At 42.9% G+C, this 19,637-nt stretch overlaps 1 protein-coding gene across 9 annotated transcripts in view; it reads left to right on the top strand.

Moving 5' to 3' along the window:
* The window catches only part of tmcc1a (transmembrane and coiled-coil domain family 1a), a 43,962-nt gene that overhangs the window by 21,447 nt on the left and 2,878 nt on the right, over positions 1-19,637 (top strand). For 7 of the 9 annotated variants that reach the window (XM_076740800.1, XM_076740804.1, XM_076740805.1 and 4 more), the window contains 3 exons: positions 15,613-15,870; positions 16,066-16,757; positions 18,436-18,571. In XM_076740800.1, coding sequence (XP_076596915.1) covers positions 15,613-15,870; positions 16,066-16,757; positions 18,436-18,571 — 1,086 coding nt within the window. Of the gene's footprint in view, positions 1-8,106; positions 8,949-14,255; positions 14,409-15,612; positions 15,871-16,065; positions 16,758-18,435; positions 18,572-19,637 lie in introns of those variants that run through there. The other 2 variants (XM_076740806.1, XM_076740807.1) reach the window with 2 other exon arrangements.

Below are 19,637 nucleotides of genomic sequence, written 5' to 3'. Positions count from 1 at the left end.
AAGCCGTGAGTTTGGAGCCACTCTTCCTTCTCAGCCAGTTTTGTAGGTTTATAATCTGGGTCTGAATGAGGAAGGAGTCGACTGCAGCTCTCTGCCTTTTTCTCTGCTGCTATTAATAGATAGATGTCTGAACCAGTGCTGGACAAGTTCACTCTCCAAGGGCACTTAAGTGTATTAATATGTCTTGATTCATGTAGACTAATATTCCACCCCTTGACAAGTAGATTTTCCACATCTTTTCATTATCTACAGATGAATGACATAATTTCTGCAGCCATATGTATCAAAGGGCAATACCAGTTGATTCATATTCAATCAACTTGTTTTATCATTATACTTGAATGATTATAATACTTACTGGGGGTTGCACATGTAGTCTGATTGAATGTTTTTAAGTTTGCTGTGCATGTCTGTGCAAGAGGTCATGTGCATTTATGTGTACATGTCAGCAGTGAGTCACTATGGGTCATCCTTTGTGTATTTATTTTTGGCTTGCAGCTGGTCCTTCCTCTTTGGGATGGTGTGTGTTTGTGTGTGTATGAAAGAGGACATTAGTATTGGCATACACGTGCATCTATGCTGTTTTGTCAGCCGTTGGAGGATTGCCACATACTTGGTCAGTCACTGAGGATGTTCTCGTCAACCTTGACCCACATGTCTGTTCCTCTGACCCTGTCTTCTGGCTGGGTTAGGACAAAGGACACTGTCAGTATTTGGTCTTACTTTCTTGACTTGTGTTGTCAAAATACACTAATGTGCACCTCTGAATATCATGAAACATCATGTGTTTGGTTTTCTTCTCTTCACTCAGGGTGGTGGTTGTTTTCTAAGGGAAATTGCTCATTCTGAGAGAGGGGTAGCAGAGACGACAGTCAGACAGACAGACTGAGAGAGGGCATGCTCTGCATCCCTGCCACTCCCTGCTCAGTCTATATCATTTGTGTGACTCTGATGAATTATGGATGAGGCTATAGATCGCTGAGCTCAGCTCTGCTCCACTGACCCACTTAGAACACGTGCACACACAATTCAAATCTGATCACAACCTCCAGGGAAATATCGTCATATTTTCTCTCCACTAATAACCAAAACCGTTCCTCTCATTCTTATGTGTGTCAGCCAGTAAGAATCCAAAGAATCTTTCATTTTTTTTTTACTGTTTGCATCCCATCAGAAAGGCTCACTGGAAAATTATCTAAGGACCACTGAAACACCAATGCAGTGTATTTGATTTTGTCCAGGCAAATAATGCAGTTGGTTGAAAATGTTCCATCCAAAATGACAGAGCACCACAAACAGGCTCTCTCTGCACACTCTTGTTTCATGATCCAGCATTATCTACCCTTTACTCCCACTTTTTCTTATCTCTTTACATGATCCCCTGTCTTGAAATATTATAGCATATAACCACAAGGGTCACACAGTGTGCGCACTCACTCTTGCTATTTCAGCTGTTCATCTCCTTGATATATCCTCCCTTCCTCCCTGTTCTCAGTATCAGCCCACAAGGCACCTGTGTGACTTCATGTAACTGCCACATCAGGTCTGAATTATGTTTCATAAGGGGCTGCATGTCTGTCAGTAGGAGGACAGATAATGAAAGAATGCAATAAAAAAGAAGGGCTATCGACAGAGTACCTGTCTGGAAATATTGCAGTCAAAGACAGACCGGTAACAGAGTCAGTTGTAGATGCAGCAAGTCACACACTGTGTAGCATATTTTGTGCTCTAGCTCCCCCTCCTGGGTTGAGGCTGCGGTTGGCTGTAATACCCAAGTCAGCTGTAGTTGGTTGTGATATTCATTTATTGTAATATTCACTTATGTTTATCTCTTTTAATGGTATGATAATCTACATTCATCCTTGGAATAGCCATGTTCAAATGCTGGGGGAATGCCTTATGGACTTTTACAATTTAATATTGTTGAATTATAGGTCTGTTTGCCTTTTGTCTTCATCAGACATCGAGGAGAATAAGGAAAGTGTTCAACTTTCACACAAAGTAGAGCATAGTTTGAGCTAGACTCTGATCTTGACAAGGGTCAGTCACTGTGTGTTTCTTTAGTTATGGAAATGAAAGTATGAATATGAGCTCAGTTTTGGAAGGTAGTTTCAGTACATGAGGCAGTCTCCATGTCATTGTTAGATAACCTGAATGAGCAATGAGAGAATGCCCTCTAAGATTTTGATTAGATAATAGCTGTCAAGCACTGATGAACGCTATTAGCCAAATGCCAGTCCTCATTATCTGTCCTCCTGTTATGAAATCTACTGCTTCCTAGTGGCCTAATTCACACAGTGGAGTCTCACTAATACTTCCCAAATAGTACCCATAGCCCCAGACCATCCAATAAGTCTGTTTCAAAGTGGGAGGTGAGGTCAGCATGGGGCCACGATGTGTGGTATGGGGTGAAGAGGACAAAATTGAGAAGGGGCCAGACCAAATAATCTTTCAGGGCCAAAAAGCTGGGACTGTTTGTTCTAGATTCTCCATCTTCCTGCTTATGAATAGGCTGGCAGTATGTTTGGGCCCGCATACTGCCCCATGGTGCTCTGGGTATTGCACAGCATCCAGCCAGACCAACTCTGCATTTTGGGCCAGTGCCCTTTCTGTTTCCACATTGCATAATCAGGATGGGCTGAGTATAAACACAAGTAGCTCCAACAAAAAGCAGCCGCCACCAACGGACAAACAATATTTCTCCCCTGTTTTCCTTCACGTACACATACTGCTTTACTGTACATACACACTTTGTCTCACTCATGGTCCTACACAAGTATCTTACACATATCATACCATCACCTGCACTCTCATGCTTATACAGAAATTATAACCCAATGATACTGAGGCTACAATATCGATAGCTGATATATCTGATATACATAAGCAAATAACATGAGCAAGGAAAGGATCCCTTTGTTTTGTTTTTTCATTTTTATTTAAATAATCGTGGCCATGATGCATATTAAGCAGACACAAATTACCTCCAAATTACTTCCTATCTTTAGTATTTCTGCTGTGCACTTATTACTTTTTGGATGATATTTATATACTCCAGTGCAAGTTTCTCTGCAATAACTCGATATCAACCAACTTGTAGGCCCAGTGATTTATTGGTCTAGCTCCACTGGAGGTTAATTGCCATGCCACATACATACATGTATTTTCTAGTGACTTCTGCCCTACACTTTAAAAATACACAGTCAATAACTCACACACATGCTGCATTCACTATTAAATTTACAATAACATCATACTGCACCATATTGAAACCTCATGTGCTGTGTTTTCAACAACACTGACCTGCTACCAGCTGTGTTTACTGGAGATCAGCTGAAGGGTTTTTATACTGAAAACAGTTTACAGCAAGATACGTGGATTATCCAGAGTTACCATGATTTTTCATTTTTCCAGAAAGACACGTTAGTGTTCAGTAGTTCAAATGCCATTTCTCAATATTTAGTCACCTCGATACCACAAGTGGTGAGTCAGAAAAGATGTTGTTGTTGTTGTGTCATTTGTGTGAACAGACATTTTAAACACATTAACACTACTGGCACAGACATGCTTACGTCTCGGATGCACAGCTGACGTTATTCACTGTTATCTGTGTCCAGACAGGAGATGGGACAGAGAACACTTAATTGTTCGGGTTGTTGTTATTATCGTTTGTTGTTTTCCTTCCTGCCTGGCTCTTGCAGATGCCAGTATCGGAGTTGGCCACTAAGATGTTTCACGCTCTCTGACCCTGCCAGTCATAAAGGCCCCTGTGTATAAAGTACCCAGTGGTTTATGTAACTGCTAATAGGGCCATTGATTATACTGGAGCTTAGACTGGGGACAGCCAGGGTTGGACAGGGGGCTTCTTTTTATGGGGAAGGTATTGTTCAACAAGGCCTGAGCTCCGAGTCATGGTTGTCTCCCCTCTCAGGCTTGAATTACCCCCAGTCCGTGCAGACAAAGCTCTCGCTCTTCTGCCTTTACGTAACCTGTCACACCCCCAAACCATTTCACAGCATAACCCATTAAAATTTACGATCACGTGGAGGGGACTGTGGTGATCGCACCCCTAATTCAGTTCAAATTTTATGCTTTATTCTCACTCTCTATATGGCACTCTGTTTATCGTGCTTACTCAATTCACCTTTTCTCCAGTCCCAGTCCAGTTACATCAGAGCCAGTCTCTTCCCTTTTTCTTCTGGAGTCTTCCAGAACTTTTTGGCTTTGTAGCACCCGCCTGGCCTCGATTCAGCACCAGGCTCCGTCCTCCGAATGACAATGAGTATTATGTATTATGAGGATCTCGCTGCCTCTGTCCACTGGCTGAGGAAACATCTCTGCACAAGTCGTTCTCGATGCCTTCACGTGTGAGCTCATCAGTCACAGCATTGTCCGTTCAGAATGTACGGAGCCTCTGTTTTCAAACCGGAGAAAATGTGTGTAAAACATCGGGTTTCTGACATTTTACTGTGGTAAACAATAAGCAGTCATATTTTACAAAGGGGGGCTATGGGTTAAGCCTGCAACTGTTGTGTACTTGTTTGCTGTCATAGAAGCAAGCAACTTGCTGCATTTTAATAGCTGGCAATGAAAAAAAATTAAGTTGGAATCAGCAATAAATAACAAATGGCTCTCATTAGCATCCTTAATGAGTGCCAAGCATTCTCTAAAATGTATTGCTGCACCTTCATTTCAGCTGTCTCCCTCATCAAAACACTCAATTTTCAATAGTAATGTTAGTATTTGTTCTTTTCGTGTACTCTTCATTTTTCATAATAATGATGAAGCTGTGCAACTGGCAGCAGCATCATCGTCATCTACTTCAGTCTATTATTAGTTCATCTCAGTTGTTTGTAGTGCATTTTGTCGAAATGTAAGAAAATTGTAAGAAAAATCTCACTTGTGACAACATAACATTTTTATTCCAAAATGTTAATGTAAAATGCTAACAAGGCCTTTGAACTGCAGTGTAGTAAGAGATAGGGTGAGTAGGTTTTAAGCCTTTTATCATAACATTTCTTTGTTTTGTGCTCAAGCCTAGAGCTATACGTTACTTATGCCTAACAGAAAAATGTACTTAATGAAAATGAAACATTTCCATTAGCCTCCAAAGTTTAATGTGTCTCCATAACATATTTTGACTGTGATACTGTGTAAATGCTGCTTTAGACCTTCCCATAAATACATATATTCTGTGTTCCCATAAATTTCAGTATGAGCTCTCTAACTATAGATCATATGATACTGCAGTGGCCAGAAGTGCTACAGCTGTGTGTGTCATACTTCATAACTAGGAAAGCATGGCCACATCCATCAGCAGTTCTGCAGGTCCCCCTAACACATGCGTGAAATGCATGTGTTTCCGTGTGTGAGAGAGAAAGAGATATTATAATGTGACGTATTCATCAAATTGGGTCATTGTTTTGCCTGCAAGGCACATCTGTGTCAAACCCATTAAATGAGACACCACATAAAGGTCAGAGGAACAGTTTTGCGGGGTTTTTTTTGACTGAGCTCGTTTGCACAAATATTCTTGACATTCTCACACATTCACATAAAGATTCATCTATTCTAAATGCTTGAGATGAACTTAATTGCCAGTGCAATGCAACTGTAATCCATGTTTTTAGAGCTGCGACACGCCTCATATCCAACACGTTTTCTACATTCAGCTCTATACTCAAGTGAAGAATTTGAACAGAAAACATGACATGTAATGAATGAGATGTGCAGTATTTGAGCAGCCAATAACAGGATGCATAATTACTCCAAATGTCACCCTACAAATTGGACCACTGTGTCTGAGAGATCATATTTGAGTTGAAAATGTAATTTCTAAATTAATTATGATAACACATAGCAAAAATAAATCATTTTCCCTATTACCGTCTTAATTAACTTGTAGCTAACGTTAATTCCACCAATGTGAGTAACACCTAAGACAGGTCACAGCTGTTCTTGCCCCCTAATTTTGACCAGCTAATGTGTCAATAATATGGTAAAACAACCCATGAGGTCAGCGTCTCCATTTTCTATGTAACTTTCGAGCATCAGGCATTTGTCAGGACATGAGTGTACCCCCCTCTGTGAAACTGTCATTGCAGAAGCACTGTGCTATTTTAGGTATGTTATTAAGGTGCTACCAGGCAGTGTTTAAAGATGTCCTGAGTCACCCTGAAAGCTTGAGTATTCCTGGACTGACGGGAGCTGCTGGGGGCCACATGGCCTCTAAAGGGGACTTGAACCTGAGGCCGGAATTAATGCAATGCATACGTGTCTGAAAGGAACTTGTTAGTCAGAAGATTCAGTAGGATTAGGATTCCCCTAAATGACCCCTAAAGGATTCCCCTAAATGACCAATGGTATGGTATGCAATATGATGATTTTAAGTTTATGAGTTCATGTATGATGTAGGTTTACTTATGGTCCCAGTCCAGGAACCAGTTGCACAAGCTGTTTTTAAGTTCAAACATAAACAAAACAAACTGTTTAATAAGTGGAGATTTACCATCACTAAACTCAAATGGCTCGCACTGCGCAGACTGGTTCTTACATAGAGATTAATTGTTACTAGATATCACCCTTACTAACTGCCAGCTGTAACTAGCTAACTGCCATTGACATGAGCTTGCTAATGATGTTTCCTTGTTTAGTTTGAAGAGGAGAAGAAGCTGACATATCGGACTCAAATTCTGTTTAATGCTGATATTAATGGGAAGACTCCATATTACAAAATACAATGCTAATGATATTAGACTAAGCTAAATGAAGGAATAGCATTTCTTAGATTAGCTTAGCGTTATTGAAGTGTTTGTGTGTGTGTGTGTGTGTGTGTGAATGGAAAGTGTTACAAGTGAAGGCAACTAAAGGGAATATAGATTTAGTGATATGCAGCTTTGAACTGGCTTCCTCTTGCTTGTTACAACTGGGCTCAGACTTTAAACGGCCGATGCTGCCATGTGTCTCTTTGATTCAATACTGGGGTCAAACCTACATGTCACAAACTTCCACTTCCATCTGAGCAAGTTGGGTTTGTTCTTATATAAGCAGCCTTTTCCCTAAATCCTACCCTCTCTCCTGGTCCCCTAACTCCTCCCGCTCTCTCATTAAAGCGTGTATTCATTCTCCTCTCTCCCCCTCCCTCCTGTCGGCTTCTGCACAGAAGTCTTTAGTAGCCCTTGTCCTGCCTTACCCCCTACGCTCCCTGCTTTGCTTTTTCTCCATAATTGGTTTGTACACTTCTTGAAAGTGATGGCTCACAGACTCTAAGACTTGTGAGAGAACAATGCACCACAGCTCATAAAGCTACGTTTGTGTGTTCATTTGAATATGAATTTGCATGTGTTTTAATGCAGTGAAGGAGACCAACATCGGACTGACTTTTTATAGTGACCTCTGGTTAAAATTGAAATTGAAAACAACATAAGTTGAAGTGGATAGTTACTACCTGTACAAATGAGATATATCTACAGTGACAATTCCTACAATTAATGGTGTCTGTGAATTCTTTTCTGTAAATCAATTGTTGTATTGATTTAGGATTCCAGTAAAACTGATCACTGCTATTCACACACATTTCATCTGTGGTAACCAGTGACACAGTCAGAGACTATAGTCATGTGTGCACACGTATGCACAGTTTTGAATAGCAGCTTTGTAATCATCATATGACCAAGTAATCTGTGTAATCTTGTTTTTTTTTTTTTTTCCCCTTGGGTGCAAGTTTCTTATCCACCTTAAACCAAAAACTGCCCACTCCTCATGTGTTTATCTCATGTTATACAACCTATGTGGAGAAAAAAAAAAAAAACATGGCACTTTTAGTGCAGGCAGTTCAGTCACCGTTGCTGGTCATTAGAAACACTTGGTCTAACCCAGTTTGTTAGCGCACACAGGCAGCGGAAGGTGATTCATTACAGCATGATCGCCAAGGAAACTGATTGGCTTCGACAATCAAACTGCGTGATAATTGAAAGGCGGGAGTGCAAGATTTTTGTCCCTTTCTTTCTGCCTGAGCTAGCCAGTGTTTTGGAGCTGAGCTGGCCTAGAAACTCCAACAGAAGAAAAGCCCCCCCCTCCCTTCACAAAGCTTTCTCACAACCCCTCTCTCCTTTGCTCCCTCTCGCTCCGTCTCCCTCTCAGTGACAGCTCCTGGTGGGCTCTTTTTTTTCCTGTATGCTCCCTCGCTCCCCTCACATCCGTCCTCTGGGTCTCTGCCTCTCTTTTTCTCCCTCTGAGGATTTTTATCCCGGTCGGATTCTTTGAACACTTAACTTCACAGTAAACTCTTCCTGCTTTTAACCCTGCCTCCACGCAACCCTGCGAGTCTTCATCCGATTAACCGCCTCGGCTCTGTCACCCCAAACCCGCATCAGACGAACCCTATGCTCCAGAGGAGTCCTTGTTCTCCCGCTGATGCACGCTGTCTGTGGGAGTCGTGCTTGGCGAACTGCATGTATGTGTGCTCCATAGCCTCTCTGCCGGTTGCTGTGTAGTGCGGAGCGTGTGTTACCACTGAAGCGTGGCCATGGGCTTTGAGGAGCGGCTGCTCTGTGAACCAGCAGCACAACACTGCCTAGGCTCTGCAGCTATCAGGAGTCATGGTTCATTGCTGGAGGGACAGAGCACTCTATGGATTCTGGATATTCAATCAAGCCAACAGTAATTCTTAAGAGTCTCTGCTTCCTCGTTGGCAAGTGGAGTCTTTGTCCAGTGGACTTTGAGTCAAGTGGACTTTGTTTGGGAGAAGTGTCCAGAATGATGAGTGCCCTTCCAGGGCCACGCTCTTCCCCTCTCCCCCGGCTGTGTTCGTCTCCCGAGGGACACACAAACAGATAGACAGACCAAACAAAATTCCAGCCCAAGCCGTGCGCATGCGTCTCCCCGCCATGGAGGTTATCCTCAACCTGGTAACTGCTGACACCTCTCCACTCCCTACTCCCACCACCGTGAGTCTCCACCTGTATGTAGTGTGTATGTTCGTGATCATCATTTTCATCACTTTCGTTTTGAGGTTTTGACTCACTTTACTCACCTCCCCAATGATTCAAGCCCATGTCATGAATCCAGTGAATGTGTTTGCATTCGTGGGGTGTTTACTGTGTGTGGCTACTCACCTGTTAAAAATGGATGTTAGGTGTCTAGTGGTCTATAACTAAATACCATACTGTGTTAAAACCATAAAATGCGTTCCAGAGACTTATAAGACACAAATTCTGGTTGGAGAGCATTTTCTTGGTGTGAAAAGGTTTTCGTCTTGAAATCATGATGATTGAAAGTCTTCGTTGTCATAGTGGGGCCCTAGAAAAGCCTCTGTTTTTGTTTTTTGTTTTTTCTCTCACTCTTTTTCTTTCTCAGACCTGCACTCTCAACTGCTGATGTGAGTGTCTTTCTTTTGGAGGTGAACACGAAGGGCTTTTCTCACACCCTCTGAATTCCTTAGGAAATGCACTGGCAGGCATTGGCTGTGTGTGTGTGTGTGTGTGTGTGTGTGTGTGTGTGTGTGTGTGTGTGTGTGTGTGCGTGTGCGCACGCCGGTCTGTTGTGCATGATTAGTAGTGCAGCTTTTTGTTGTGCGCTAATTCATGAATGCATGTGTTGAGTAAACTGCCTCTTGTCAAGTATCACATGGAGTTATGTAATTTTCCATATCTGGTGAATGGGGTTCATTGTTGCCGCGTTGGGTCCCCTTAAAGCAAACAAAAAGCGGATTTCCATTAAAAACGTCTCTTTTGTGTCAATTTCAGCGCTGCTTAATTTGGCATGGCTGAGTGGGAACTGAAACCATGAGGAAATGAGGAGGGATGGCAGAAAAAAAGGCTTATATATGGACAGATTATCACATGCACTGACATATCTATAAATAAGTTACAAGTGCGGCTACACACTCCATGGGCCCACATGCTCTTCACTGCCCACTTATGCCATCTATGCTCTACCACTCCAACCACTCACCATCAGATGCGAATTTAATTTTTATCTGTCTGATGAAAATCTGTGTGATAAGAGACATCGGTCACTATCACCAGCTATTGTTCAAGTTAAAGATCAAACCAAGTAAATCAGGAGTATGAAGTTCAGTCAGTCAGAGATGATTGGCTTCCATGCCTGATGAGGTCAGAGAGATACGAGTGGTATAAATAGAGAGAAGACAGGTGTGAAATGCAAAATGAGTGTTTGCAGGTGGATGGATCACAGAAATTACTTAGACACAACACTAAGCTAACACCTAAAGACCCTGTTTCTTATGTCCACCATGGATCCAAGGTCCTGTCTCTCACAGATACTGGACTCTGTAGATAAGCAGGGTCGGCTGACCCGGCACACAACTGCTGAACTCTGATGTGCCGTGACATATCTGTGCTACACGTTTTCCAGACTAGAGAGAATGCTGTAATTGGAGAAGTGTAAAGCAGAACATATTTCCAAGAAAGAAACCTGAAGCTACAGTATCATGGTAGTATCACTCTTGCATCTGGGCACGTGAAGCCGCTGCCTCAAAAGAAACGCGAGCTGACATCACAGGAAGCTCACAGCCGCTCAGCAAGAATGCGAAACATAGCAACCAACAGGGTATCGTACTTTTGCACTCATCCTAATAGCACGAGCTTGACTTTGACCATCGAGAACATGAGATTTTCGTGTAAGACAAAAGAGAGAGAGGGTAAGATAATGTACCCTGTAAATGTTTATATCCAAAACAATCACAGCACAGCTCAGTGCTGTGGCTTATGATCGCTATGTTATTGCTAAATACTGTGCTTAAGACCATTATATAAGCTATAAGCCTAAAAAAAAAAAAAAAAAATAGTTTTGCCGTGTGAAAATCCATACATCTTTAAACAACAAGCAGCAGACATGGGCAGAAATAAGGCGGTTCAGATTCACTCACCCTGACCTGGTTAAAGTATAGATGTTAATCATTGTTTGACAAAACGCCTAAGATTGTTTCTGTTTCCACTATTCGGCTATCAGAATATCTGGACTTTAACTGAACCTGAACTCACCTGAGTCATTTGAGAAAACAACAAACACATTAAGCAGGACTTAGAGAAGACAAAACAGGGGATGGCAAGAAGAAAAAGAGAGCTGGAAAAGTGCTCAAAAAAATGGAATGGGTCTTGTGACAGCGTCAGTCCATTTTCTGCTCTATGACCTACATTGAGAAGACAGGAATTTGGGGCATATGTGTGTCCTGTGTGGTTTTGAGAGATTGAGATGGGGCATCACAAGATGTTGTCTTGTTGCCTGTATCTAATTATGTGTGATGCATTCCTAATTACATTAGCCCTTAATGCTTTCTAAATGCCTGTCTGTGTGAGACGTATGGCCATAGGTCTGAATGTTGAGGTTTGACTGGGCTTTTCCCAGACCTGTGCTGGATGTAAGATAAGTCGAGGTCACCCTTTCACGCCTCTAACCAGCTTTATGTAGCTTTATCAGAGGCATGTTGCACAACCAGACCCACCAGCAGGTGGACCCTGTTTGGACATGGGTGGAGTGAGAACAGACTCCTTCGTGTGTGTGTGTGTGTGTGTGTGTGTGTGTGTGTGTGTGTGTGTGTGTGTGTGTGTGAGAGAGAGAGAGAGAGAGAAAGAGAGAGAGCCATAGGGCGGGTCCATGCAGACCCTTTTGTCTTTCTTTCTGATAAAGTCTAATCAGAGTGGGATCAGACAGCCCCCCAATTACAAGCACATACACTCAGCTTCCCTCATTAGCCTGCACAGGCCTCAGTGACGCAGTGCCTGTCACTTCTTACTTTAGAGGCTGAGCGCATCAACATGTTTGGCTCCGTTAACCCTGGGAAATTAGCCTAATCCTTCAGCTCACCATCTTTAATTACATGCATGATTAGTCACAGGAAAAACTCGACCATTTGGGGATGACACTTGATTGTGCAGACAATTTGTTCACTAACTGGAACTCTTTATCTGCATCGGAAACGGTGGGGATGAAGCATTGCTTTGCTATGTGCGGTAGCATAACAGTATTCGTCTGTATGAAGATTACATTATAACTGTGTAGTGACCACTTGTAAAAGACACCTCCTCATAAAGCTCTGTGTGGTTCCTTCGCTTACGCACCCGAAGAACTCCTCTCACAATGACTTTATTGATCAGTGAATTATTGTTTATTTGGTGCCAGTGTGTGCTGGTCCCAAGCTGCTCTTATCACAATATCTAAAGATTCTATCTTCTCTGTATTGCAGTTTACTCCAGTTCAGAGATCAGCTGCCGCTCTTTGCCCTCTTTATCTATATCTATATATATATATATATATATCTTTATCCTCCTTATTTGGAGGGCTCATATTTGGTTAATCAGATAATTGAGTCATCTGTAACAGGAGTAATCTGGGAAATGGTCACATTTACTACATGGGGCGCTCATATGGATGAAACTGGCACTTCATTCATGCTCACCCTCATAAAGCTATTAATACCGTCTTGTTTATAGCCGAGTACAGGCCAGGTGCCGCTCTGAAACGTCACCTCTTAGCTCTCCACTGGGCCAGCCCAGCAGGCTGTTCTAGTTCTCTGACTCATTTGATCACACTGGCTGCCTGTCAAGAGGCTTTGATAATGATTACACCTACTGTAAACAACATTTGTTACAGTCTTGTATTTTATTTGTCTTGTATTTTATGTTATTGTGGAGTAATCAACACATTGCAAATCCATTGCATTTTAAATGAAATGACCTAAAAACGTTACACGACTTGCCAAATCTGTCGCGCTTCCCAGTACACAGAGGAATGTGCCCTTGGCTAAATGTAATGTGTGTGTGTGTGTGTGTGTGTGTGTGTGTGTGTGTGTGTGTGTGTGTGTGTGTGTGTGTGTGTGTGGTGAAGGGATGTCAGACTGGTTTCTCTTGCCCTGTAGGACTCCTCTGTATTGGCTGCACAGACACAGACAGAGAGACTGGGAGTTGATAAAGTCTCAGATCAGGAACCAGACTCCCACTCTGCCCTGTGGCCTCTTGTTCAACTCAATTACAGGATTTCACTTCACATATTAGCTGGTTGATTACAAAATAAATTGTTACCCTTTCTCATCTTTGTGATGTGGGTCTGAGCATTTGGAGTCTTTGTTTTTGTGGGATTTTGTGGTTTAATATTGCTCATTCATTCATCTATTTCATTCATTAGTTAGCTCTTAAAAGTGACATAGATAAGACCAAATATTAATGATGTTTCCTGCTAATTCCTAGAAGCACTTCCTGTGCCACAGCCTCATACATACAGTGCATAGTAAAAGTCTAACCTGTATGTAAACAGTTTTTTGTCCAGCTCTTGCTTGTATTTATTAGTTATATGTTTGATTATATCTGACATATTAGCTTGATACTTTTGTTTGTATATCTGTATCTGTATGGTCCTGTATATTTGTCCACTGCACCTGTGGTGGTATTCAAATCCCTCACCTAAGTCAAAATACTGCAATGTAGAAGTATTCCATTACATGTAGAAATCCTGCATTTATAATGTGACGACGGAGTACAGAGCTATTACAACTGAAACGCACTTGACCTGTCAGAAGTAAAAGTACTTAGAATTAAGAAAAAATGGTCCCTGTGTTATACTATAGGTACTATGTATATTATTGGAGAATTATTTCTGCATTTATGTGTATGTAGTATTTTGGTGTTGTAGTTGGTCCAGCTGGAGTTAGTTTTTTGGTTTTTTTTTGCACTGTTTTATATGTTGGGTAGTGCACCGTGCGTGGTAAACTGAACACATATTTTATGTGGAAAATCTTAATCAGAAATCTGCAGTCATCAAGTAATGTACAAGTACCTCATAATGTGTACATTAGCACAGCACAGTACTTACACTTGTATGCGTAGCCCTGCAGGACGCAGTCCATGCATATGCACCGTACCAAGTGTGCAGACAGGAAGGAAATCGACTCATTCCTTGTGTGTCAACATACTTTGCCAGTGAAGTTGAATGTAATTCTAATAGTGGTAGCTGGACAGAGTAGTTGTACGCCAGTAATACCAGTTATTTAGTGCTGTGGTAGTATTTGTGCGCTCGGTGAACCTGGCACCGTCGGATGAGAAAGTCCCTGACTGAGGAGCTATTTCTGCTCTTGGTGAGGATGATTGACTGCTGCCGGTCGTGCAGCTCAGAGGGTGACGTCATTCCTCAGCTGGGAGGGGGGAGGGGCGGGGCTTCCACACTGCCCCGTTCTCAGAGTTTCAGGTGTGCTTCAACTTTCACAACAAGCCCTGCGGGTCGGAGCGGCAGCAGCGTCCGGCGAAACTTCAAGCAACCGGCGCAGCGACTTTACAGGCTGCGACTCAGCGGTTTAACTTCACCAGGGTGTCAGGGCAGATGAAAATACACAGCTCGCCTTCACTTTGGGGACAATGCACTGGGAACAGTTTCTCCGTTTGACTAATGGAAAGGTGAGCCGCTTTTTTGCGCACGCTGAGGTCGCTTTTTGTGACAGGATGGCTTATCAGAGAGCTGGTTTGGTTTAACTTCTCTGGGCTTGGATTCATTTGGAAGAAAGAAACTTTCATCTGGAGTTTTGGTTTAGTCCCGGATGCGTGGTGGTTTGCGTTGTTGACTGTGGTCTCTGTCATCACTTAGTCATGGTGTTGCGCATGTAGGTGAGCCTCAGGTGCGTTTTTTTTTTGTTTTTTTTTTTGCCTGTTATGGAGTGGCGAGAATGTCGTGAGTGATGTGTGAGTGCTGAATAACTGTCATCGGAGCGCCGCTGCTCGGCTCTTTCCTCCTCTACTTGACGTTTTTCTGGGTGGCTTCTGACCCCCTGTGGTGTGCTGTCAGGTTCAGCTGCTTGTTTTGTGTGCATGTTTGGTGATAACAAGATCACGATCCTCCCCTGAAGCACGATCAGCCCCAGAGGTAACCCAGCGCTCAGTGTGTTCTTCCCCTGAGGTGTTTGAGGAAATGAATCACGCAGGCTGTCTGTGATTGAAGGTGCTGCTAGGTTCATCATCTATTCAAGTAGAGTTTATCTAGTTTGAGGAAAATACAGGAAAAACCCAATTTAGATAGTGTCTTTGATTTTTACACAGATGATTTGTGGCTTATTGGCAAAATCAGGTCAGCGTCTGAAAAGCAACACAGACAAATATTCATAAGCTGTCAAACTGTTGTAAACAAAAATCTAATATCCTGTTAGTCTTGCCTTATATCGGCACTCCCTGAACAAACACAAATAGAGATTTGGCTGATAAACTTCATTCTGTTCTTGCCTGTTTAACCAAATAAAAAGAGATTAGCAGATAGCTCTGGATTCACACCTGGAAGTATTGAGTTTTGTATGGATGTGCGGAAAATTCTGAAAGTTAGTTTTTTCTTCCAGTTTCTTTTCTTTGGCAAACTCTGCATGATATCTGAAGATTCCTCTTCAGAGAAACTGACCGCAAGTGGCCTTTTCAACTGACACAGTTTGCCCTCTTCCCATGCGACAGGCTGCTGAAATGCAGAAGCCTCTTTTTATTGCATGTCAGCACAATGACCAAGAACCCAATATGCAACTCATACTCTTTCTTCCCTCTTTCTCTCTCTCTCTCTCTCTCTCTCTCTGACCCTTTACCTACCCCAATCTCCCTCTCTTCTTTTCCCATCTCCTCACTTCAGATCGACCGGCTGGAGGTGAGCGGGTTGGGCCAAACACCCTTGGCTGTGTCATGTGGAGCAGACAGTTCGTTCCCGGGAGTTGAGGATGCTACCCCAGACCCTCAGCGTACTAAACAGGCAATCGCCCAGCTGCAGCAGAAAATCCTCAAGCTCACAGAGCAGATTAAGATCGAGCAGACAGCCAGGGATGACAACGTTGCTGAGTACCTCAAACTGGCCAACAATGCTGACAAACAGCAAAGCACACGCATCAAACAGGTAAAATGATGAGTTGTACATATATAATTGTCTTATACTCTGAACAGACTGGTAAGCATATGTGACAATCAGTGCATTAACACTAAACCTGTTTGTTCAGTTCGTCCCTACAGGCAGGGGTGGAATTTCTAGATGTTGAAATGGAGTGGATTATTCCAGTGTAATCACTAATGAAACCTGTTCTGTGGCTGACAGGTTTTTGAGAAAAAGAACCAGAAGTCAGCGCAGACCATCCAGCAGCTACAAAGGAAATTAGAGCACTACCACCGGAAGCTGCGAGAAGTAGAGCACAATGGTATCCCACGCCAGCCCAAGGATGTTCTGCGGGACATGCAGCAGGGCCTGAAGGATGTCGGAGCCAAAGTCACAGGCTTCAGCGAAGGCGTGGTGGACAGCGTGAAGGGAGGTTTCTCCAGCTTCTCCCAGGCCACCCACTCTGCCGCAGGGGCCGTCGTCTCCAAACCCCGAGAGATTGCCTCGCTGATTCGCAACAAATTTGGCAGCGCAGACAACATCCCCTCGCTCAAAGACTCTCTGGACGAGCCCTCAGTGGAAGAAGGTGTGACGGGGGCTGGCGGACGTTCCCTGGGCAGTACCGGGCATCACCTCCAGCCCAGTCCCAAGTACGGCAGTGAGGATGACTGCTCTAGTGCTACGTCAGGCTCAGCGGGGGCCAACAGCACCACAGGGGCTCCTGGGGGTCCCCCCAGTTCTAAGGGTAACACACTGGAAAGGAGCCAGAGCTCCAGCCTGGACATGCTGCTGCAGGAGGTGCAGGAGCTGAGGGAGGGCCAGGCAAGGCTAGAGGAGAACCTTGATGGTTTGAAGAGCCACTATCAGAGAGACTACACTGTCATCATGCAAGCTCTGCAGGAGGAACGCTTCAGGTACAGACAGCGAGCATACGACAGTGTGTGCATCGTACATTCCTGAAGCATGTCCAGTTAAGCACGAGAAATCCCCTAAAAATCTGAACAGCGTGTAATCAGGAAGTATTTTTAGCAACATGCACCTCCTACTGATTGCACCTACTGATCAGTCATGTTGCTGCTGTTGTACCATCACAGGCAACACTCGCCCCGCTTGTGCTCTAGAGAGCTCCTTTACCAAAGCTAGCCCACAGGAGATAAAAGCAAAACCTTGACCTGCACTTCCTCTTTATAAACATGTAAAACTTGCACAAAGGTGCTGCTCTTATACTGGCATATGTGCCATTGTCACATGCATTATGCAGATTCTGAGTGGCTGTTTTATTATTCTCCCATGTACAGAAATATTCAACAACTAATTTGTTGTACCAGTGAGTTGCTTGAACATTTAGACTACTGTACTGTTTATTACAATGTTACTAGCCTGAGAGCTGCATATAAGAAAATGTTAGTTTTGCTGTTTTTAGACCAGTGTTTTAAATTTAGCACTTCACAAAGCGACAGGCACACTTGCTCTCAAGTGTCCTCTAAGAGCAAAGATCTTTGGTGTTATTTCAGCCCTTGTCCCAGCTCTCCATATCTGGTCTCAGACGTCTCCATGCAGCTTTTGTTTTGGTCTGTCTGTGGGCAGTTGGCCTTAAAAAACACACTCACATTCCCCAAGAATGTTCTGACAAGAGGGCACAAAGATTAAGAGCACAGGATAAGGGCAAGGAGGGGCGATATAGTGAGCCGCTGACACAGTGAAGAAACAAGCATTTTTCTCCCTAAAATGTTCATCTGAGTCCAGAGCAGTCTGTGTTTGTCCTCTAGGACCAAAGTAATAGCAGAACAGAATGACCGCTTCTCCTTCTGCCCGCTGGGAATAATAATTCATGAACCAGTCATGTTACTAAATAGCTCCTCGCTGGCTGAATCCATCTTTGCATAACCAAGAAATGCGTAAAATGTGACCTTAGTAGGGCAGCAAGTAATTTCTTTGTTGATGAATGTAGAGCTCAAATGATAAACCGATCAGCAACAGTTTTGATAATCAATGAACCGTGTGTGAATACTTGCTGGTTGTCTTTTATGATAGTAAATTTGATGTATTTGGGTTTTGAAGACATCTCTTTGGGTTCCTGGAAAACATGATTTTCTCCACTTCCCATACTCTGACATATTACAGACCAAAGCAAGAAAATAGTCTTTAGGTTATTTGGTAATGAATGTAGATAATGTGTAGGTAATGAAAGTCATGGATGCGTTGTTTTAGTGTAGAAAATCTCAAAACGAAAAGATAAAAATCCAGCATCCTGCAAAACATGCACAGGGCCTGTCTTCTCTGTATTCTTGTGCTATGTTGTCCATCCATTTGTATGTGCCTGCCAAAATAAACAGCAGTATAGATCCCTCTCCTCCTGCTGGGTACCTCCCATTGGCCAGTCTCATGCTGCTGACCCTCTCTGATTGGCCAGTGGGATCAGCAGATGAGTAAGCATGTCCTAATCTTGTCAGGGCGAGTCATCAGTTCAGTCAGGTGCCATGTGGTCAGATGCCTTCAGGGTCCGTTTCTGCTAATTCCTGCATGTGTTCCTTTGTCTAAGCTAATTATGCCCCAGACTCTCACGTGTGTTTTCTGTCATTGTGTGTTCAGGTGTGAGCGTCTGGAGGAGCAGCTGAACGACCTGACGGAGCTTCACCAGAATGAGATCCTTAACCTCAAACAGGAGCTGGCGAGCATGGAGGAGAAGATCGCCTATCAGTCGTATGAAAGAGCGAGAGACATACAGGTCTGTCCGTCAAGCTAACGTCCACAAGCACGCGGCCCGTGTCAGAAATACATGAACCACTATGAAAACCATCATAGTCGAAATTACATTTTCTTATTCTCTCATTGTACTTAAAATTGGCTGTTTCAAAGATGGCAGTCTGTAGCACAAGTGAATTGTCACAAAGGGATGATAAGAACTTTTAGAGGTTAAAGCAAATTGTTCAATTAATTGGCCAGTTCTGGTCCTCACTTCTAGCCGACTGAGTCACTGAAAGCCATTACAAAACACCTGATAAACACGCACAAGTAACTGCACTGAATTTAATATTGTCTCCGGACATTTTATTAAAGCACTAAGCCTCCTAATACAGAACTTAATGGCGATTGGGTTTTTTTTTTGGTTTGTTTTTATATTACATGAAAAGATGTAAAAAAAAAATACTGATTCTATCGGTAAATAAAAAGAATTATAGAAAAAAAACAGTAATCTTTGGGGAAAACTAACAATATTTTCTGAAATGTTATTTTGTCTTTTGTTTTTGCCAGTATGCAGTGTTAATTATTTCAGAAAGTCCTTGTTGGAAGTCTACTTTAAGAGCGATGCTTTTATTGTCATAAGGTTACCTAATTACATTACTAATCCCTGCTCCCTGGCCTGTTAGCCAACCTCATGCTCACAGTCTCTGAGCACGCTCAGCAGCTGCTACCACATTTAGCCGGGTAGCTCCTGCTAGCTAGAGTGGCAACAATGTCAAGGTAATTCTGACAAAGTGGCATGTCTCAGTGATAAACGTCTGAGTTTTAATCATTTAAATTATGTCACAAATTGCCGGTTTACATATGTTGTTTTCTGCAGATATTCTTGTCACTCTATCTTTTTTTATTTAATTTTGTCATTTGGAGTTCCACACCAACAGTCCTGGCAAAGAACAGTGCTACGGAGAGCTCAGCCTCTCTATCTTACTGATTTATTTAGTAGTAACTTAATGTCTGCTGCTTAGACTAGACGACATGTTGTCAGTCTTGAGTGCAGTGAAAGTTTGCGCTGGTCACACACTCGCCAACAGTCAAAGGCATTATCTCAT

The sequence above is a fragment of the Chaetodon auriga genome, chromosome 10 (assembly GCF_051107435.1).
Source record: "Chaetodon auriga isolate fChaAug3 chromosome 10, fChaAug3.hap1, whole genome shotgun sequence".
NCBI classification, from domain to species: Eukaryota; Metazoa; Chordata; class Actinopteri; order Chaetodontiformes; family Chaetodontidae; genus Chaetodon; species Chaetodon auriga.
The sequence above is the reverse complement of the archived record's forward strand: the minus strand, read 5'-3'. Positions and strand labels throughout refer to the sequence as shown.